Here is a 22,325-nt window from a genome sequence, read left to right on the forward strand (position 1 = left end):
TTTTTTTTTATTTCCCAAACCTTCCTTAACAAGCGCATTTACCTCCGAGGACAAGGTTGATCATAAGTTGCACATTACGTGAAGTTGCTCACTTGCTTCCAAATAAACCTGTTGCACTATAACCTGGTGTTGTGTGGGACCGAAGCGAAAGAGCAAATAACTGCAGACACTGGAACCTGGAGTCACACCGCAATAAGAGAGAGGAACGAAAGCGAACTCGACATATTCGCCAAGAGGAGCCGAAGCAGAATGACATGCCGAAAGGAGCCGAAGTCGAAACTGGACCCGAACGACCCGCCGAAAGGAGCCGGAGCCGAACCCGAACGACCCGGAGCCGAAAGGAGCCGAAGCCGAACCCAACCCGAACGACCCGGAGCCGAACCCAACCCGAACGACGCGCCGAAAGGAGCCGCAGCCGAACCCAATCCGAACGACGCGCCGAAAGGAGCCGGAGCCGAACCCGAACGACCCGGAGCCGAACCGAAGCCGAAGCCGAACGAAACGCCCAGAGGAGTCGGATCGTAACCCGAGTGAGTCGCCGAGGGGATCCGGAGCCGAGGTCGAGGCTGAACTGTGTTGTTGTTGTGATTCGGGTGTCGGTGCCCGAGCGAGAAACAGGAGAATAATGAGCGGGGGGATCGGGGCCTCAAACTCAGCTGCGGGGCCCGAGCAGCTGCTCCGCTGTCAGGAGAGTTACGCGTGCAGCGGCTCGGAGGCGGCCTTCGAGTGTGATGAGTGCGGCAGCCTGCAGTGCGCCGTGTGTGAGCGGGAGCTGCACAGTCAGCCCCGACTCCGGGACCATGAGAGGAGCCGCCTGAGACCCGGCCACCTCCCGTACTGTGACCAGTGCAACGGCAACAAGCCGAGCGGGGGCCGGCGCCGGGCCTGCTGCCGCTGCCTGGCCTGCAAGGTCAACGTGTGCGCCGAGTGCCACCGCCGGGGCCACTCGAACCGCCGCAAGCACCCGGTCAGTAACTACCCGCAGCCGGAGGCTGAGGCCGGGCCTGGGGAGGACCACAAACAACAGGCAGAACTTGACAGGCTGAGGAGCCAGACCGCCAGCAGCTTCCTTCTGGTGGACGAGCAGGAACAGATCCAGGTGAAGGAAGCCTTTTAATACCTGGACCAAACAGGGGAGGGGGGTGGGAGGGTACGGACCGAATTGGGTAGTAACTAGAGCTCAGTGCTCGAGGGGATGGAGTACAAAAGCAGGGAAGGTATCCGAGGGACTGCTGAAAGAGCCCCCTCCTCCACAATTTTTTGAGGGAGGATAGAGTAGCAGAGATCAACAACACAGAAAAGGACCCATCCACCCTATCGTGCCCGCGCCTGTCCAAACAAAAAGAAATCCATCTAACTAGTCTAACTCTCACTTGGCGTCCCAAGTGCACACCTAAATACCGCTTAAACTCTGCCTCTGCCTCTCTCACCCTTCTTCAGTTAGTGATTTCCACAACCGTCTGGGTGGAAAAGGTTTTTCCTCACATCTCTAGACCACAAGACATGGGAGTAGAATTTAGGGCATTTAGCCCAGCGAGTCAGTTTTGCCATTCAGTCATTGGCTGATAAGTTTCTCAACCCCATTCTCCCACTTTCTCCCTGTAACCCTTGATAGTGAAGAACCTGTCTATCTCGGTGTTAAATATACTCCTGGCCTCAACAGCCTTCTGTGGCAATAAATTCCAGAGATTCATCAGTCTGGCTGAAGACGTTTTTCCTTGTCTCTGTTCTAACAGGTATTCCCTTTACTCTAAGACTGTGCCCTCATACAGTCATAGAGATGTACAGCGCGGAAACAGACCCTTTGGCCCATGTCCATGCCGACCAGATGTCCCAATCCAATCTAGTCCCACCTGCTAGCACCTGGCCTATATCCCTCTAAACCCTTCCTATTCATATACCTATCTAGATGCCTTTTAATCCTACCAATGGTAACATCTTCCCAATATCCACTCTGTCAAGACCATTCAATATTCTGTATGTTTCAATTAAATCCCCCTCGTCCTTTGAAATTCTATCAAGTATAGACTTAGAGACCTCAAACATTCCTCATATGACTTGACATGAATGGTTGGGTGCAGAAGTTGAGTGAATTCAGCCTAAGGTATTTTGTTGTTTTTGTTTGTAGTTTGTGAGGTCCTTTTTCAGGGTTCATAGTTTGTAGGACAATGTTCTTTAACTTCAACTAAGCTGAAGGAGAGGAATCTTAGTTTAATAACTGTGTCTTCAGGAGGCTCCTGATTGGAAAAACAAATCAAAGCAGTGATGTCACAGGAAAGTGGTGTATCAGTTGGTTCTTTTTTTAGAAAGTGCACATTTTTAGAAGAAGGGATTAACTGAGAAACAACAGGAATAAGTGAAAGTCAGGGCCAATGTAATAAAGAAATGTAAGTGAATTAGGGTAAAGGAGGTAAGGTAGCAGTATTCTTACATAAACCTATTTTGTTTTAAAAAGAGTTGCACAAGGGCTTAAAAGAAGTCGTGACAGCAGAGCTTGCACTTGTGATATGGTCCTCTTGTACTGTATGGCAAATCATGGAAGTTTCAGTTGTCCATGGTGAAGTGTTTCCAGTCGCAATTATTGCTGAATCATAGTTTGGAACTGGAGCTGCTGGTGAATTCACTGGAACATCTGCAGTGTTGAGCGTGTGGTGGATAGCATGTTTAGTGAGGTGCTCACACCTCAGGTGCAGGTAGCAGACAGAAAAAGCATGGTTCTCCACCAGGCAGAGTAGAGGAGGCGTGTCATGCAGGAGTCCCCTGTGGCTTTCCCCCTTTCAAATAAATGACATTTTGAATACCGTTAGGGGAGATGACCGTACAGTAGCAGTGGTAGCCAACTTCGTGTGTGGGTCTACTGCTTAACAGGGGTAAAAAAAATGAATGGCAGGGCTGCAATTGTATTAGATTAAATTGTAAGGAGAACAGACTTGTATTTCTGTAGCTGCAAAAGAGACTCCAGGATAGTATGTTGCCTCCCTGGTGCCAGGAATGTCACTGAATAACTGTAGTGCATTCTGAAGGTGGAGGGCAAACAGACCAAGATCGTGATATATGTTGATATTGACAATGTAGGCAGAAAAATGAATGAGATCCTGAAAGCAGAATTTAGATAGCTAGGAAAAAGAGTAGAGAACAGGACCTTAAAGATAGTAATCTCTGAATTACTTCTGGTGCTACATGCAGGTAAGTCCAGAATTGCAGGATAGCCCAGATGACTCCATGGCTGGAGAGGTGATGTGGGAGGGAGGGCTTTAGATTTTTGGGACATTGGATATGATTTTGAGGGCGGTGGGAGCTGTACAGGGCAGATATTGTTGCGCCTGAATCAGAAGAGGCGGCATGGTGGCTCAGTGGTTAGCACTGCTGCCTCACAGCACCAGGGACCTGGGTTCGATTCCAGCCCCCGGTCTGTGTGGAGTTTGCACATTCTCCCGATGTCTGCTTGGGTTTCCTCCGGGTGCTCCGGTTTCCGCCCACAGTCCAAAGATGTGCAGGTTAGGTGAATTGTTCATGCTAAATTCCCCGTAGAATTAGATGCATTAATTAGAGGGAATGGGTCTGGGTGGGTTACTCTTCGGAGGGAGGTGTGGACTAGTTGGGCCGAAGGGCTTGTTTCCACACTGTAGGGAATCTGATCTAGTCCAAAAATGGGGACCAACAGTCTTCCGGAGGTTTGCTCAGGATGTTGGAAAGAGTTGAAACTGACTTGACAGATTTGGGAGCTAAACAGTATGTTCAACAAGGGAAGTGAATGGCGAAAATTTAAAGTGACAGTAAGTGAGTCAGGAAGGGTGAGTTATGGTACAGGGGCAGGTTGGATCTCAATGCTACGAGTCTGACAAACAAGGCAGCTGAGTTGAAAGCACAAATTAAAACATGGAGTTATGATATAATTGCTGTCACTGAGACATGGTTGAGAGAAGTGCAGGACTGGCAGCTGAATATTCGAGGATACACGGTGTTCAGGCAGGACAGTGAAGGAGGTAAAAGGGCAGGAGCCAATTATCTCAGTTGGTTGCATGGCATGTGTATGATGCAGACTGATGCCTGATAGTGTAGTTTCAATTTCCATTTCTGTGGAAGGATTCTGCTTTGCAACCACATCTCTTGTCTCAAATGTGGTGACCCTCAGGTTAAACCAGCATCAGTTATCTTTCTCTAATGAGAAAGCAGCTCTTTGGTCAAGTAAAACAATGAATTTATTGAATGGTAAAATGATAAAACTTGTCAACTCAGCAACATGAAAAGCCTTTGATTGTGTCCCATACAATAGCCTTTTTGAAAGATTAGGGGTTCTGATAACAATGGCTATATCTGATGGATTGAGAACTGACTGGGAGGCCTGAAAGCAGCATGTAATTTTGGATTGTTTGGATTGTTCACTGATAGTGTCTCGCAGGAATTGATGTTATCAGTTATTATCTATTTATTACTTAGCAGTGATCTAAATGAAGGGATTGTGGGCATGACTTACACGTTTTCAGATAATAGAAAGTGTTGCGAAAGTCATGGAACTGTGGATGATTCAGCAGTTTCAGGTGGATCTTGATTTATAGAAGAGCAAACTACTGCAGATGCAAGAACCTGAACTGAAAATAAAAGAATAGTGGAAATCACAGCGGGTCAGGAAGCATCCTTGGAGGGAGAACAAGCTAAAGTGTTGAGTCTCGTTGACTCTTCTTCAGAGCTCTGTGATTTTCAGCATTTCTTGTTGCCTTGATTGGGCTCATGGCTGACATGCTAATCTGGGGGACAAAAGGTCCCAACCTCTCTCTGAGGACCCGTTCTTCCACCTCCAATCTTCCTCCTTCACTTGCCCACCCCACTGCTGACCTTGTACCCATCCTAGAACCCTTCATTGCTGACTGCCGATGTGACGTTGGAAGCCTCAATTTCTCCACTCTCCTCAACCACTCCCACCTCACCCCCAACAAATGTGCAGCACTCTGCATCAACCCCTGGTTCACCATCAAACTCACGGTTAAAACAGGTAGTCTGGAGAACAGACCTCAATGTCGCAGAAGCCAAATTCCAACTCTCCGACACCATATCCTATCTCTTTAGTTCCCTGGCCCTCAGCGCTTTATCTTCACTATGGACGTGCGGTCCTTATACACGTCCATATCCCACAAGGATGGCCTCCATGCCTTCCACTTCTTCCCCTCCATCAGACCCATCCAGTCCCTCCTCTGCCTCGCCGAACTGGTCCTCACCCTTAAAACTTTTCATTTAACTCCCTCCATTGTCTCCAAATCCAGGGGGTTGCCATGGGTACCCAGGTGGGCCCCAGCCTTTTTGTTGGCCATATCAAACAGTCCCTCTTCCATCCCTACACAGCACTGTGTTCCAACTCTTCAGCCCTTACATCGATGACTGCATCAGCACAGTGTCCTGCACCCAGGCTGAACTGGAGCAGTTCATAGCATTCACCCATAACTTCCACCCCACCCTCAACTTCACTTGGTCCATCTCAGACACCTCTTTCCCCTTTCTTGACCTCTCCATTTCCATCTCCGGTGACAATCTGCAGCTGGATTTTTGCTACAAACCCACAGACTCCCATAACTACCTGGACTACACCTCCTGCCACCCAGTATCCTGCAAGAACTCCATCCTATTCTCCCAATTTGATCTGCTCAGACAAGGAGAATTTCCCAAGCATACCAGATATTTCGAACAATGTGCTTTTCCTGTCTCTGTCATCCAGTTAGCCCTCCATTCTCCGCTCCACTGTTCTAAACCCATCCCCCTCCTTGTCCTCACCTACCACCCTACCAGTCTCCGCATCCAACTCATTATTCTTAAACCCTTCTGGCAACTCCAACTAGACCCTACCACCAAGAACATCTTCCCTTCCCCACCTCTCTCTGCCTTCTGCAAGGACTGTTCCCTTCAACATTCCTTGGTTTATGCCACTCACCCCATCAAACCGCCCGAACTCCCAGGTACCTTCTGCAACCGGAAAAGATGCAAAACCTGCTGGCACACCACCCCCTCATCTCCATCCCAGGCCCCATACAGTCCTTCCAGGTGAGACAGAGGTTCATCTGCCTCTCTTCCTTACTGCATCAGGTGCTTCTGATGTGGTCTTCTCTACATCGGGGAGACCAAGCACAAACTTAGGGAACGGATCGCCGAGTATCTCAGCTGGGCCTGCAGGGGCCAACTGGACCTCCCCATTTTAATTCCCCCAGACAGTCCCTTTCCATCATAACTATTCTTGGCATCCTCCATTGCCACAACAAACCAAACTGCAAATTGGAGGAACAACACCTTATCTTCCTTCTGGGTAGCCTATAGCCCAGAGGACTCAAAATTGAGTTCTCCAATTTCAAATAACCTGCCTCTCCATCTCCTGACTCCCTTCCCAGCCCCTCTCCTCTCTTTCACTCCTCTCTACCACTCATTCCTTCCCTTGACCAATCAGGTCGTACCCTCTGCCTGTCTTCACCTCTCTCCACTTCACCACCCTGCCCCCTCCACCACCTTTATCTGCAACTCTCCCCACACCCACCAACAGTCCTGAAGAAAGGTTACACCTGAAACGTCAACTTCTCCACCTCCTGATGCTGCCTGGGCTTGTTGTTTTCTTCCAGCCTCCTGCCTGTCTACTTTAGATTCCGGCATCTGCAGTTTTTTTGTCTCTAATCTGGGGGCGAGGCAGAGTTTATCAGAGAATGATGTCGTGTTATGGACATGGCCAGGACAAATGATGAGTGAAGCTTTCAGGACATTAAATAACATTAAAATGGAGAGATAGGGACATTGCAGTAGCTGGCTGTCAAACATTCATGAACAGTGCCCTGAAACAATAATCACAGTAAATGAGATCTGAAAGTGGATTTGTAGCACAGTTAACAATCTAAGACAAAAGCTTATAATTTGGTCTTTTATGCGACTATGGCAGACCTCAATTGGGTACTGTGTCCTGTGTTATATCCCCCACATAGGTATTGATTGCAAAGTTTTTGAAAGGGTGCCGAGAGAGTTTACCAGACTTATGTGGGGGTTAAAACATCTTTGAACCTATCTAGGTAATGGAACTGAAACCCCTCATTGCAAACTTCCCCCGTTACATAGACATAGGGCAGAAGGGAGTAGATTGCGTTATATATTGTTTCGACTGTGTAAGATCAGGGGTACATTCATCTAAGATTAGCTTTAGATTTCATCTCGGGGTGGTGGGGAGGGGGAAACAGAACAGTGGGCCTTTGTACTACTGTAGTTCCAACTGAGGGCATAAAGCATAGAACATTACAGGGCAGTACAGGCCCTTTGGCCTTCGATGTTGCATGACCTGTGGAACCAATCTGAAGCCTATCCTACACTATTAAATTTTCATCCATATGTTTATCGAATGACCATTTAAATGCTCTTAAAGTTGGCGAGTCTGCTACTGTTGCAGGCAGGCCGTTCCACACACCTACTACTCTTGGAGTAAAGAAGCTACCTCTAACATTTGTCCTATATCTATCACCCCTCAATTTAAAGCTATGTCCCCTCACGCTAGCCATCTCCATCCAAGGAAAAAGGCTGTCACTTTCCACCCTATCTAACTCTCTGATTATCTTCTATGTCTCAATTAAGTCACGTCTCAACCTTCGTCTCTCTCACAAAAACAGCCTTAAGTCCCTCAGCTTTTCCTCATAAGACTTTCCTTCTATACCAGGCAGCATCCTAGTAAATCACCTCTGAACCCTTCCTAAATCTTCCACATCCTTCCTATAATGCGGTGACCAGAACTGTATGCAATACTCCAAGTCCGGCCGCACCAGAGCTTTGAACAGCTGCAACATGACCTTGTGTCTCCAAAACTCGATCCCACTACCAATAAAAGCTAACACACCATATGCCTTCTTAACAACCCTACCAACCTGGTGGCAATTTTCAGGGATCTGTGTAGATGGATGCCGAGATCTGTCTGCTCATCTACATTGCCAAGAATCTTACCATTAACCCAGTACTGTTTATTCCAGTTGCTCATTCCAAAGTGAATCACCTCACACTTTTCTCACTTAAAATCCATTTGCCACCTCTCAGTGCAGCTCTGCAGCTTATCTATGCCCCTCTGTAACCTACAACATCCGTCGGCACTGTCCACAACTCCACTGATCTTCGTATCATCCGCAAATTTACTAACTCATTCTTCTATGCTCTCATCCAGGTCATTTATAAAAATGTCAAACAGCAGTGGGCGTAAAACAGATCTTTGTGATACACCACTAGTAACTGAATTCCAGGATGAACATTTCCCAACAACCACCACCTTTCAGCCAGCCAATTTCCAAGCCAAACCACTAAATCACTCTCAAGTCCATGCCTCAGTATTTTCTGCAATAGCCTACCATGGGGAGCCTTATCAAACACTTTTATGAAATCTATATACCCCACATCAACTGCTTTACTCTCATCCATCTGCTTAGTCACCATCTCAAAGAACACAATAATGTTTGTGACGCACATCCTACCTTTCACAAAACCGTGTTGACTATCCCTAATCAACTTATTCCTTTCTAGGTGATCTCTTATGACCTTTTCCAACATTTTACCCACAACCAAAAACTACCAGAGTTGTCTATAACTACCAGAGTTGTCTCTACTCCTCTTCTTGAACAAGGGGACAACAAGGGATCCTTCAGATTTCTCCCACTATTCCTGTAGACAATGACGATGATCAAAGCCAAAGGCTCTGCAGTCTCCTCCCTGGCTTCCCAAAGAATCCTTGCATAAATCCCATCCAGCCCAGATGACTTAGCAATTCTGGAAAGTGTGAAAATAGATAACACCTCCTCCTTGTGACCCTCAATCCTGTCTAGTCTAGTAACATAGAACAATACAGCACAGAACAGGCCCTTCGGCCCACGATGTTGTGCCGAACTTCTAACCTAGATTAAGCACCCATCCATGTACCTATCCAAATGCCGCTTAAAGGTCGCCAATGATTCTGACTCTACCACTCCCACGGGCAGCGCATTCCATGCCCCCACTACTCTCTGGGTAAAGAACCCACCCCTGACATCTCCCCTATACCTTCCACCCTTCACCTTAAATTTATGTCCCCTTGTAACACTCTGTTGTACCCGGGGAAAAAGTTTCTGACTGTCTACTCTATCTATTCCTCTGATCATCTTATAAACCTCTATCAAGTCACCCCTCATCCTTCGCCGTTCCAACGAGAAAAGGCCGAGAACTCTCAACCTATCCTCGTACGACCTACTCTCCATTCCAGGCAACATCCTGGTAAATCTTCTCTGCACCCTCTCCAAAGCTTCCACATCTTTCCTAAAGTGAGGCGACCAGAACTGCACACAGTACTCCAACTGTGGCCTAACCAAAGTCCTGTACAGCTGCAACATCACTTCACGACTCTTGAATTCTATCCCTCTGCTAATGAACGATAATACTCCATAGGCCTTCTAACAAACTCTATCCACCTGAGTGGCAACCTTCAAAGATCTATGTACATAGACCCCAAGATCCCTCTGTTCCTCCACCTGACTAAGAACCCTACCATTAACCCTGTATTCCGCATTCTTATTTGTTCTTCCAAAATGGACAACCTCACACTTGGCAGGGTTGAACTCCATCTGCCACTCCTCAGCCCAGCTCTGCATCATATCTAAGTCCCTCTGCAGTCGACAACAGCCCTCCTCACTGTCCACAACTTCACCTATCTTCGTATCATCTGCAAATTTACTGACCCACCCTTCGGACTCCCTCATCTAAGTCATTAATAAAAATTACAAACAGCAGAGGACCCAGAACTGATCCCTGCGGAACTCCACTTGTAACTGGGCTCCAGGCTGAATATTTACCATCTACCACCACTCTCTGCCTTCGACCGGTTAGCCAGTTTTCTATCCAATTGGCCAAATTTCCCTCTATCCCATGCCTCCTGACTTTCTGCATAAGCCTACCATGGGGAACCTTATCAAATGCCTTACTAAAATCCATGTACACTACATCCACTGCTCTACCCTCATCCACATGCTTGGTCACCTCCTCGAAGAATTCAATAAGACTTGTAAGGCAAGACCTACCCTTCACAAATCCGTGCTGGCTGTCCCTAATCAAGCACTGTCTTTCCAGATACTCATAAATCCTATCCCTCAGTACCCTTTCCATTACTTTGCCTACCACTGAAGTAAGACTAACTGGCCTATAATTTCCGGGGTTATCCCTATTCCCTTTTTTGAACGGGGGCACAACATTCGCCACTCTCCAGTCCCCTGGTACCACCCCCGTTGACAGTGAAGACGAGAAGATCATTGCCAACGGTACTGCAATTTCCTCTCTTGCTTCCCACATAATCCTAGGATATATCCCGTCAGGCCCGGGGGACTTGTCTATCCTCAAGTTGTTCAAAATGTCCAACACATCTTCCTTCCTAACAGGTATCTCTTCTAGCTTAACAATCCGTTTCACACTCTCCTCTTCAACAATACGGTCCCTCTTGTTCGTAAATACTGAAGAGAAGTACTTGTTCAAGACCTCTCCTATCTCTTCCGACTCAATACACAGTCTCCCACTACTGTCCTTGATCGGACCTACCCTCGTTCTCGTCATTCTCAGGTTTCTCACATACGCATAAAATGCCTTGGGGTTATCCTTGATCCTATCCGCCAAGGATTTTTCATGCCCTCTCTTAGCTCTCCTAATCCCTTTCTTCAGGTCCCTTCTGGCTATCCTGTATCCCTCCACTGCTCTGTCTGAACCCTGTTTCCTCAACCTTATGTAAGCCTCCTTCTTCCTCTTTACTAGACATTCAACCTCCCTCATCAACCAAGGCTCCCTCACACGACCATTTCTTTCCTGCCTGATAGGTACATACATATCAAGGACACGTCGTATCTGCTCCTTGAAAAAGTTCCACATTTCCACCACATCCTTCCCTGACAGCCTATGCTCCCAACGTATGCTCCTCAAATCCTGTCTTACAGCATCGTAATTTCCCTTCCCCCAATTGTAAAATCTACCTTGTTGTGCGCACCTATCTCTCTCCATAACCAAGGTGAAAGTCACAGAATTGTGGTCACCATCACCAAAATGTTCACCCACTAACAAGCCCACCACTTGTCCCGGTTCATTACCGAGTACCAAATCCAATATGGCCTCCCCTCTGGTTGGACAATCTACATACTGCGTTAGAAAAGCTTCCTGGACACACTGCACAAACACCGCCCCATCCAATCTACTTGATCTAAAGAGCTTCCAATCAATATTTGGGAAGTTGAAGTCACCCATGACTACGACCCTGTGGCTTCTGCACCTTTCCAAAATCTGTTTCCCAATCTGTTTCTCCACATCTCTGCTGCTATTGGGGGGCCTATAATAAACACCCAACAAGGTGACTGCACTTTTCCTATTTCTGACTTCAGCCCATACTACCTCCAGAGGCAGATCCCCCTCAAACTTCCTTTCTGCAGCCGTTATACCATTTCTAATTAGCAATGCCACCCCCCCCTCCTTTTTTACCACCCTCCCTAATCTTACTGAAACATCTGTAACCAGGAACCTCCAACAGCCATTCCTGTCCCTCATCTATCCATGTTTCCGTGATGGCCACAACATCGTAGTCCCAGGTACCGATCAACGCCTTAAGTTCACCCACCTTATTTCTGATACTCCTTGCGTTGAAGTATACGCACTTGAGCCCATCTCTGTGTCCACAAGTAGTCCCTGTCAGTGCTACCTTCTCCACAGCCTCCCTACAGTCTTGGGCATCCTGACACACAGCTAGCTTACTTGCTGGACTACAAGTCCGGATCCCATCCCCCTGCCAAATTAGTTTAAACCCCCCCCGAAGAGTGCTAGCAAACCTACCCCCCAGGATATTGGTGCCCTTCTGGTTCAGGTGCAACCCGTCCTGTTTATACAGGTCCCACCTTCCCCAGAATGCATCCAATTGTCCAAATATCTGAAGCCCTCCCTCCTACACCATCCTAGCAGCCACGTGTTCAACTGCACTCTCTCCCTATTCTTTGCCTCTCTGTCACGTGGCACCGGCAACAACCCAGAGATGACGACTCTGTCTGTCCTAGCTTTTAGCTTCCAGCCTAACTCCTTGAGCTCTTGAATGACCTCCCCACCCCTCTTCCTACCTATGTCATTGGTGCCAATGTGTACCACGACTTCTGGCTGCACACCCTCCCCCTTAAGGATTCTGAAGACACGGTCCGAGACGTCTCGGACCCTAGCACCCGGGAGGCAACAAACCATCCGAGAGTCTCGCCCATGTCCACAGAACCGCCTGTCCGTCCCTCTAACTAGAGAGTCCCCTATAACTAGCGCTCTCCTCCTCTCCCCCTTTCCCTTCTGAGTCTCAGAGCCACAGACCCCTTCACTGCAGCTTACACCTGCAAGGCTGTCCCCCCCAACAGTTTCCAAAGCTGTATACTTATTTTTTAGGGGAACGACCACAGGGGAACCCTGCACTGCCTGCTTCTTCCCCTTCCCTCCTCTAACTGTTACCCAGCTACCTCTGTTCTCCGGCGTAACTATGTCCCTGTAGCTTCTATCAATCACCCTCTCAGCCTCTCGAATAATCCTCAGCTCATCCAGCTCCAGTTCCAGTTCCCTAACTCGTTCGGTGAGGATCAGGATCTGATTGCATTTCCTGCAGACAAAGTCGGTGGTCACCCCTACCTCAAACATCCTGCAGGAGGAATATTCCACCGCCTGCGCTGCCATGACTGTACACTTTGTCTCCAAAAACAAGAACACTGAGTCACTTACCTGTGGACTTTAAAGTTAGGTTAGAGGAGGAGGGTGGGAGGGAGGCCCTACGAAAGTAGGACCTGGGGTCTAGAACACACCCACTCAAATACTAATCACTTACCTTCCCGCCCAGCTATGCGCTCCAACCTCACTTCCGCTGCCCGCTACAGGTAAGTAATTTTGAAACAAACTGTCTTACCTTCGCTGTAGTCTCCCGGGTTCGCTTTTCCTCGGCCGCTGCTCCCACTCAAATGACCGTTGGTGATTAAAGGGTGAGTATTTATACTCACAGTTCTCCTTCCCGGCTGCCCCTCTGTTTGCCGTCACTTCCTCTGCTGCTCCCGCTCTTTTTGTGAAGAGAGAGGAAAAAAAACACCGCGGCCCGCTACAGGTAAGTAATTTTGAAACAAACTGTCTTACCTTAGCTGTAGTCTCCCGGGTTCGCTTTTCCTCGGCCGCTGCTCCCACTCAAAATGGGAGTATTCTCTGTATTCTTCTCGACAACATTGTCCTTTTGCAGTGTGAATACTGACCAAAAATATTCATTTAGCACTTCTTCTATCTCTTCGGACTCCATGCACAACTTCCCACGACTTTCCGTGATTGGCCCTAATCTTTCTCTCATCATTCTTTTTATTCCTGATATACCTATTGAAGGCTTTAGAGTTTTCCTTGATTGTATCCTTCTCATATCCCCTCCTGGATCTTCTTAGTTCCCTCTTTAGGTCCTTCCTGGCTAACTTGTAACTCTCAAACACCCTAACTGACCCTTCACATCTAATCCTAATATAAGCCTCCTCCTTCCTCTTGACAAGAGATTCAACTTCTTTCGTAAACCACGGTTCCCTTGCTCGACTACGTCCCTGAATGACAGGTACACGCTGATCAAGGACACGCAGTAGCTGGGTCCATGAAATAAGCTCCACGTTTCAGTTGTGCACACACCCTGCAGTTTCCTTCCCCATTGTATTCATCCTAAATCTTGCCTAATCACATCATAATTGCCTTTCCCCCAGCAATGACTCTTGCACTGCAGTATATACCTATCCTGTTCCATTTGCTAAAGTAAACATAACTTAATTGTGGTCACTGTCACCAAAGTGCTCACCGACCTCCAAATCTGTCAACTGGAGGGGTTCATTACCCAGTACTAAGTCCAATGTGGCCTCACTCCTTGTTGGAGCATTAGGATTGAGCAACAAATGTTGATCTTGCCCACTTGCAGTGAAAGAAGATAAGAGAAGGAACAAGCTTGTGCAGTGGATATGGCTTCTCTGACTTTTTTTACGTGAACGAGAAGTTTTTCTGACTATAGAGACATTAATAGTGATGATACAGACCAGAATGATCACCCAGAATGCAGAGGAATTCGAATGATTGTAGTTCCAACCTTTTAATATTTGCTCATAAGACAATCCCTCTCTAACTGGGATAATCTGTGTAAATCTTCACTGAACTACCTCCAACAAAATATTATCTTTTCGTAAATAAGGGGACCATAAATGATAACAGTTCTCCAGAAGAAAAAAACAGAGGTTACTGGAAAAACTCAGCAGGTCTGGCCGTGGACCTGAAAAGTTAACTTTGATTTCTTTTCAAAAACGCTGCCATACCTGCAAAACATTTCCAGCATCTTCTGTTTTTGTTTCTGATTTAAAGCATCTGCAGTTGTCTTTGGTTTTAACAGATCTCCAGATGTGGTCTCACCAGCATTTTGCACTTGGAAGCAGGAAGGGCCAGCATTCCATTAGCTTTCCATCAGCTGAACTTTTATGCTAGCTGTCCCTGTTTTGTGCACAAAGACCCCCAAGTCTCTAAAGCAGCTTTCTGCAGTTTTTCCTCCATTTGAAAAATCTTTTCTCTCTTCCAAATTAAGAACTTTACATTTTCTCACATTTTCCCACAACGCATATCATTTGCCAACTTTTTGCCCACTTATTTGGATGATCACCTTATTGGGATTGTATTATAGACCCCCTAATAGTCAGTGGGAAATTGAGAAACAAACTTGTAAGGAGATCTTAGCTGTCTGTAAGAATAATAGGATGGTTATGGTAGAGGATTTTAACTTTCCAAACATAGACTGGGACTGCCATAGTGTTAAGGAATTTGTTAAGTGTGTACAAGAAAAATTTTCTCATCCGGTATGTGGAAGTATCTACTTGAGAAGGTGCAAAACATGACTTACTGTTGGGAAATGAGGCAGGGCAGGTGACTGAGGTGTCACCTCAGTGGGGGAGCACTTTGGAGCCAGCGATCATAATTCTACTGGATTTAAAATAGTGATGGAAAAGGATAGACCAGATCTAAAAGTTGAAGTTCTAAATTGGAGAAAGGCCAATTTTGACAGTGTTAGGCAAGAACTTTCAAAAGTTGATTGGGGGCGGATGTTCGCAGGTAAAGGGACGGCTGGAAAATGGGAAGCCTTCAGAAATGAGATAACGAGAGTCCAGAGACAGTATATTCCAGTTAGGGTGAAAGGAAAGGCTGGTAGGTGGAAGTGAATGCTGGATGACTAGAGAAATTGAGGGTTTAGTTAAGGAAAAGAAAGAAGCATATGTCAGATATAGACAGGATAGATTGTGTGATTCCTTAGAGTATAAAAGAAGTAGGAGCATACTTAAGAGGGAAATGAAGAGGGATAAAGGAGACATGAGATAGCTTTGGCAAATAGAATTAAGGAGAATCCAAAGTGTTTTTACAAATATATTAAGGACAAAAGGGTAACTCGGGAGAGAATAGGGCCCCTCAAAGATCAGCAAGGCGGCCTTTGTGTGGAGCCGCAGAAAATGGGGAGATGCTAAAAAGGTATTTCACATCAGTATTTACTGTGGAAAAGGATATGGAAGATATAGAATGTAGGGAAATAGATGGTGACACCTTGAAAAATGTCCATATTATAGAGGAAAAAGTGCTGGATGTCTTGAAATGCATGAAGGTGGATAAATCCCCAGGACCTGATCAGGTGTACCCTAGAAGTCTGTGGGAAGTTAGGGAGGTGATTGTTGGGCCTTTTGCTGAGATATTTGCATCATTGATAGTCACAGGTGAGATGCCAGAAGACTGGACGTTGGCTAACGTGGTGCCACTGTTTAAGAAAGGTGGTAAGGACAAGCCAGGGAACTATAGACCAGTGAGCCTGACCTCGGTGGTAGGCAAGTTGTTGGAGGGAATCCTGAGGGACAGGATGTACATTTATTTGGAAAGGCAAGGACTAATTAGGGATAATCAAAATGGCTTTGTGCGTGGGAAATCATGTCTCAAACTTGATTGAGGTTTTTGAAGAAGTAAAGTAGAGGATTGATGAGGGCAGATGTGACCTATATGGACTTTAGTAAAGCATTCAACAAGGTTCCCCATGGGAGACTGATTTGCAAGGTTAGATCTCATGGAATACAGGGAGGACTAGCCATTTGGATACAAAACTGTCTCAAAGGTAGAAGACGGAGAGTGTGGTGGAGGGTTGTTTTTCAGACTTGAGGCCTGTGACCAGTGCAGTGCCACCAGTGGGTCACTTACATAAATGATTTGGATCTGAGCATAAGAGGTATAGTTAGTAAGTAAGTAAGTTTGCAGATGACACCAAAATTGGAGGTGTAGTGGACAGTGAAGAAGATTACCTCAGAGTACAACAGGGTTTTGATCAGATGGGCCAATGGTCTGAGAAGTGGCAGATGGAGTTTAATTCAGATAAATGCGAGGTGCTGCATTTTGGGAAAGCAAATCTTAGCAGGACTTATACACTTAATGGTAAGGTCCGTGGGAGTGTTGCTGAACAAAGAGACCTTGGAGTGCAGGTTCATGCTCCTTGAAAGTGGAGTCGCAGGTAGATAGGATAGTGAAGGCGGCGTTTGGTATGCTTACCTTTATTGGTCAGAGTATTGAGTACAGGAGTTGGGAGCTCATATTGTGGCTGTACATGGAATTGGCTTGGCCACTGTTGGAATATTGCGTGCAATTCTGGCCTCCTCGGAAAGATGTTGTGAAACTTGAAAGGGTTCAGAGAAGATCCCAGTGGAACTCCACTAGTTTCAGTGCCAGTGTGAAAAAGATTCCCTTAACCCGACTCACCATTTCCGCCCATACTCAATCCATCCCAATGTACTATCTTGAAAACACTAGGACTTTCCCTTATCACTTAACCTTTTGTGAGGTACCTTGCTGAATGTTGAATATCCAAATACACAACACCTACAGATATTATCAATCCAATTTGGTGGAGACTTTCTTGAAAAATTTGAGTCCAAACCTTTCCATCAATACATGTTAGGTTAATCAGCCTATAATTCCCCACTCTCTGCCTCCCTCCCTTTCTTGAATGAGGCATCACATTGGCAGATTTCCCATCCTCTGATGCATTTTCAGAATCCAAGGATTTTTGGAAAATGAAAAGCAATGCATCCATTTTCTCTGTTGCTACCTCTTTCAGGTCCTAGGATTCAGTCCATAAGGGCCAGGGGACTTTAAGAATCATAGAATCTTCACAGTGCAGATAGAGGCCACTTGGCTCATCAAGTCTGCACCAACCCTCTGAAGAGCATCCCACCCCCTACCCTATTCCCTTAACTCCGCATTTACCATGGCTAACCCACCTAGCCTGCATATCACTGGATGTTATGGATCAGCTTAGCATGGCCAATCTACCTAACCTGCAAATCTTTCAACTTGCCTGCCATGGCTACGCAGTGTTAAATAGAGTTGTATGACAGCCTGTTCTTAGCATTAGTGGATGATTGGTATCATGTTTGTCAATGCTGTGCAGCTCAGGAAAATGTTTAGGAGATACATTTATTTTTCAAAAATATATGCTTAAGTTTTGTTCCAGTAATGTTCAAGTCTGAAATGCATTTTTTTTTGTGTTGCTTTAACATGCAAGTATGAAATCCTGTCATTTTAGTTGAATTTGCAGAAGTAATCTCAGTTTGCCAACTGTATTTATTAGGTGGCAGATGAAGAGGAATTCATTCAGAAACTCGGCTGCAAAGCAGATGAAAACCTCAAAGTAGTTTCAATCTTTGGCAACACAGGTGATGGCAAATCTCATACCCTTAATCATACCTTTTTCTACGGGCATGAAGTTTTCAAGACCTCCCCTGCTCAGGAATCCTGCACAGTTGGTGTGTGGGCAGCTTATGATCATGTTCATCATATTGTTGTCATTGACACTGAAGGCTTACTGGGAGCAACAGTCAACCTTGGTCAAAGAACAAGATTGCTCCTCAAAGTACTTGCAATATCTGATATAATTATTTACAGAACTCGTGCAGACAGATTACACAATGACCTCTTTAAGTTTCTCAGTGACGCATCTGAAGCCTACCTTAAACATTTTACAAAGGAGTTGAAAGCTACCACTGCAAGATGTGGATTGGATGTTCCATTATCTACTCTGGGACCATCAGTCATAATCTTCCATGAGACAGTGCATACTAAATTATTGGGATCTGGTAAGCTGTACAATAATCTTCTGTTGTTCAATTAGAATATTATACAACCAGATCTTGATTTTTGTTTCATTCAGAAATGAAGTTAATAGATGTTTGAACAAGTACATCCAAGTTTGCCTTTTCTGACTATATTGCATGCACTCATGAATGGTGCTAAGGCTGTTACTTTTGGTCTTGAAAAGTGACTAATGTACTTTGGATGACATGGGATAGAATGGGGAGGATTCTCTAAAGTTTGAATAACAAGTGAAGCGTCTACTATGTGGTAACAGCATGAGTGTTGTTTACCATCACAGGATGTTTCTGTCAAACCAAAAGATGTTTTGCCCACCACAGGATTAAGTAATGTGATCACTGGACAGTGTTAGTATGATGTCAAGTATGAATGAATTGTTTAAAAACAGCACCAACTTCAGAACTTTCAATTATGATCAAAAGTATGGTCCTGCATTATTTTGCACATTTGTGTGTGTTGTCTTAATGTAGAAATTAATTGCTTCAGATTTGAGTGGATTGTTTAAATGATCCCAGGACAAAGTGAAAGTGCTATTTTATGCTAATCATTTTAAGTTAGTAGCGCCAAACCTACATTTCCTTCTATGATTCCTGACGAGAAGCAACCAGGGTTCTGGCTGGCTTGAGGGCTTTCCAGTGGATAAGTTAGGTTGTTCAACTCCTCGAGCCTACCCCTGCAAATAATTCAGGTCATGGTTGATCAGACAGTAATACAAATTCTATTTTCCTGTCTGTCCTCATGACCTTTAATCAAGGCAATGACAGGAATCAAAGCTGTTGGTTGGATTTGTACCATATCCACTTTGAATATTCACTTCTTCCACCAGTGCTGCACAGTGGCAACAATGTATACCGTATAAAAAATGTACTGCACTAGCTCAGTAATGCTATTCTGACAGCACTTTCTAAAAAGGACACAAGCTGTAGATACATGAGAACACAAGACTAGCAAATTTTCCTCTAAACCACATTCTGTCCTGATCTGGAAATGTATTGTGATTACTTCACTATTGCTTGGTCAAAATACTAAAACTCCCTGGGTTTGTATCTACGACTCATGGACTGCAGCAGTTCAAGAAAGTAGCTCACGATCACCTTCTCTTGGGCAGTTAGGTATATTTATTTGGGGCTTACTAAGGTAGATAAGTCCCGGAGTGCTGTTGGGATCCTTTCCAGAATATTGTGGGAGGCAAGAGAACAAATTGTTGGAGCACTAGTTGGCATCTTTGTATCTCGTTGGCCACAGGTGAGGTCCCAGAGGACTGGAGAATAGCCAGTATAGTCCCATTGTTTAAGAAGGGTAGCAGAGATAATCCAGGAAATTACAAGTCTGTGAGCCCCACGTTGGTAGTAAGGAACTTACTTGAAAAGGTTCTCAGGAGCAATATCCAAAACATTTTGGAGCAGCAGCAGCAGGACCAATGAGAGCGAGGACAAGGGGACTGCTGCGAGAAGGTAGGTTTCCCTTTTATTTCGGCAGCACAGCTAAGTGGGAGTGGGGAGAGTGAGGAGCTGAGTGGGAGTGGGGAGAGTGAGGAGCTGAGTGGGAGTGGGGAGAGTGAGGAGCTGAGTGGGAGTGGTCAAATTGCACTCTGGGAAGGTAGGTGAATTGATATATTTGAACAGCGGCTGAACCTGAGACACTACAGGTCTGGTATCTCCCACCAGCACCCCCTCCTTTGACCAAAAGAAAGACTGTGGTGTATTGATAAGGTAAGGCTTTTCTGTTTTTTTTTGTCATGTGGTTTACTTTTTTTTCATTTATCTGTTATTTGATATTATAGTTGGTTTAAGTTAAGCTTAAGAGTAAAAATGGCTGCAGATCTCAGACCCGTGTAATGCTCCTCTTGCTCAATGTGGGAAGTCAGGGACGTGAATGATGCCTCAACTCCCTCACATGCAAGAAGTGTGTCCACCTACAGCTCTTGTTAGACCGCATGACGGCTCTGGAGCTGCGGATGGACTCACTGTGGAGCATACACGATGCTGAGGGGGGTCATGGATAGCACGTTTAGCAAATTGGTCACACTGCAGATTAGGATTTCTGAGGGAGAAAGGGAATGGGTGACCAAAAGGCAGAGAAAGAGCAGGAAGGCAGTGCAGGTGTCCGGTGCGGTCACCTCCGTTTAGAACAGGTATACCGTTTTGGATACTGTTGGGGGAGATGGCTCACCAGGGGAAGGCAGCAGTAGTCAGGTTCATTGGTACCGTGGCTGGCTCTGCTGTACAGAAGGGCGGGAAAAAGAGTGGAAGGGCTATAGTCATGGGGGATTCAATTGTAAGGGGAGTAGATAGACAGTTCTGTGGTCGAAAACAAGATTCCCGAATAGTATGTTGCTTCCCAGGGGCACGGGTCAGTGATGTCTCAGGTCGGCTGCAGGACATTCTGAAGGGGCAGGGAGGTGAACTGTTGTGGTGCATATAGCCACCAATGATATCGGTAATAAATGGGCTGAGGCCCTACAAGCAGAAATTAGGAAGTTAGGAACCAAGATAAAAAGTAGTACCTCAGAGGTAGTAATCTCAAGATTGCTACCAGTGCCATGTGCTAGTCAGAGTGGAAATGAAAGAAGGGGCATGATGAATGCATAGTTTGAGAAGTGGTGTAGGAGGAAGGGATTCAGATTTTTGGGACATTGGGACCAGTTCTGGGCGAGGGGGCACTATTACACATTACACTTGGGCTGGACTGATATCTTGGGGAGTGTTTAAACTAATGTGGCAGGGGGAAGGGGAGCAATTGAGGTTAGTGGACAGTCAGGTGGTAGTAACTAAAGCCTGTAAGGAACTAGGTAATGAAGTCCGTGTGACTAAGGGGAAGTGTAGGGAGGGAGCAGATGATGAATACAAAGGGACTGGTGGTCTGAGGTGCATTTGTTTTAATGCAAGAAGTGTAGTAGGAAAGGCAGATGAACTTAGGGCTTGGATTAGTACCTGGGAGTATGATGTTATTACTATTACTGAGACTTGGTTGAGGAAAGGGCAGTATTGGTGACTAATTGTTCATAGTGGCTCAATGGTTAGCACAGCTGCCGCTCAGCATTAGGGACTCTGGTTCAATTCCAGCCTCGGGCGATTGTCTGTGTGGAGTTAGCATGTTCTCCCTGTACTCTTAGGAGTATTGATATGCAGGGGGATCCAGGTGTGCAGGTCCAAAAGTTATCCAATGCCCAAATGCATTGGTGTTTAGGCTGCTGTTGTACCTAGTGGAAACAGGCACCTCTATGAATACGCGAATAGGAAGGGAATAGAGTGATACGTATCCTGTAAATGAAGACAGTTTTAGTATGGAGGAGCAAAATGTGTTGACGCAGGCTTGGAGGGCCTGTTCCTGTTCTCTTGTTCTCTTTGTTCTCTTGTTCTTAGCTGATCCAGGGATGCTTGCATTTGTGAATTAGTCAACAAGATACAGCTTAGATTCTAACATCCAGGATTGACTCTGACAGAAATGTGAATTAATAGACCAACTGTGGGCTGACTTACCACATGGGGCACTTTAAGTGGTCAGACCTTTAAGACAGATCCTGTAGATATTTTTAACATTGGTAGTCATTAAATCTCACTAAAACTGTCTCCTTTACAAGGGACTCCAGTACTTCACTTTTAAAAATCTAGATTCAGAATGTTCAAAACCTCTGACACAGTGAGTGTCTTAGTAGCTCTTGAGACAGAGTTCTGAAGGACTCCTGAGAATGCTTCTAGACATCTGATTAAAAATTGAAGCTTGCAGTAATCAATGACTAACTTCATCAAACCACTTTCTCTTACCTCCATTTTAGCAGTTGCTTCAAATAGATACTGTTTGTGGGCTTCCTTCAGCCCACTCTCAGATGTACCTAATTCGGAGTAGCTCCCCAAGCTATTTTCTCCAGCCTTAAACATTTTCCACTGCATGAAGCCACCTTCCCTGGCCAATGTCAAGCACAGGCAGCCTCCCATCCCCTTTACCTTTGTTCATTTTTGCGCCAAAGCTGGAATGAAGACAGGACCCAAGTGGGTGAAGCAAACCCAAGCCTTAGTAGGTGATAATCAGCAGGAGAATTTGTTCCTAATTTTGACCTGATATCATGACTTATCTGGATCTGAAGTTAATGTTGAGAGCTCCCTCCTGACTGTATACCACTCTGCTGAGTCTGCCCTGAC

At 45.8% G+C, this 22,325-nt stretch overlaps 1 protein-coding gene across 2 annotated transcripts in view; it reads left to right on the forward strand.

Annotated features, from left to right (window-relative positions):
* Positions 1-443: 443 nt before the first annotated feature.
* Positions 444-22,325, forward strand: part of LOC140476597 (zinc finger FYVE domain-containing protein 1-like) — a 93,366-nt gene continuing 71,484 nt past the window's right edge. For both annotated transcript variants that reach the window (XM_072569434.1, XM_072569433.1), the window contains exons 1-2: positions 444-1,099; positions 17,663-18,167. In XM_072569434.1, coding sequence (XP_072425535.1) covers positions 626-1,099; positions 17,663-18,167 — 979 coding nt within the window. In that variant the 5' untranslated portion in view covers positions 444-625. The remainder of the gene's footprint in view (positions 1,100-17,662; positions 18,168-22,325) is intronic.

The sequence above is a fragment of the Chiloscyllium punctatum genome, chromosome 4 (genome assembly GCF_047496795.1).
Source record: "Chiloscyllium punctatum isolate Juve2018m chromosome 4, sChiPun1.3, whole genome shotgun sequence".
Taxonomy (NCBI): domain Eukaryota; kingdom Metazoa; phylum Chordata; class Chondrichthyes; order Orectolobiformes; family Hemiscylliidae; genus Chiloscyllium; species Chiloscyllium punctatum.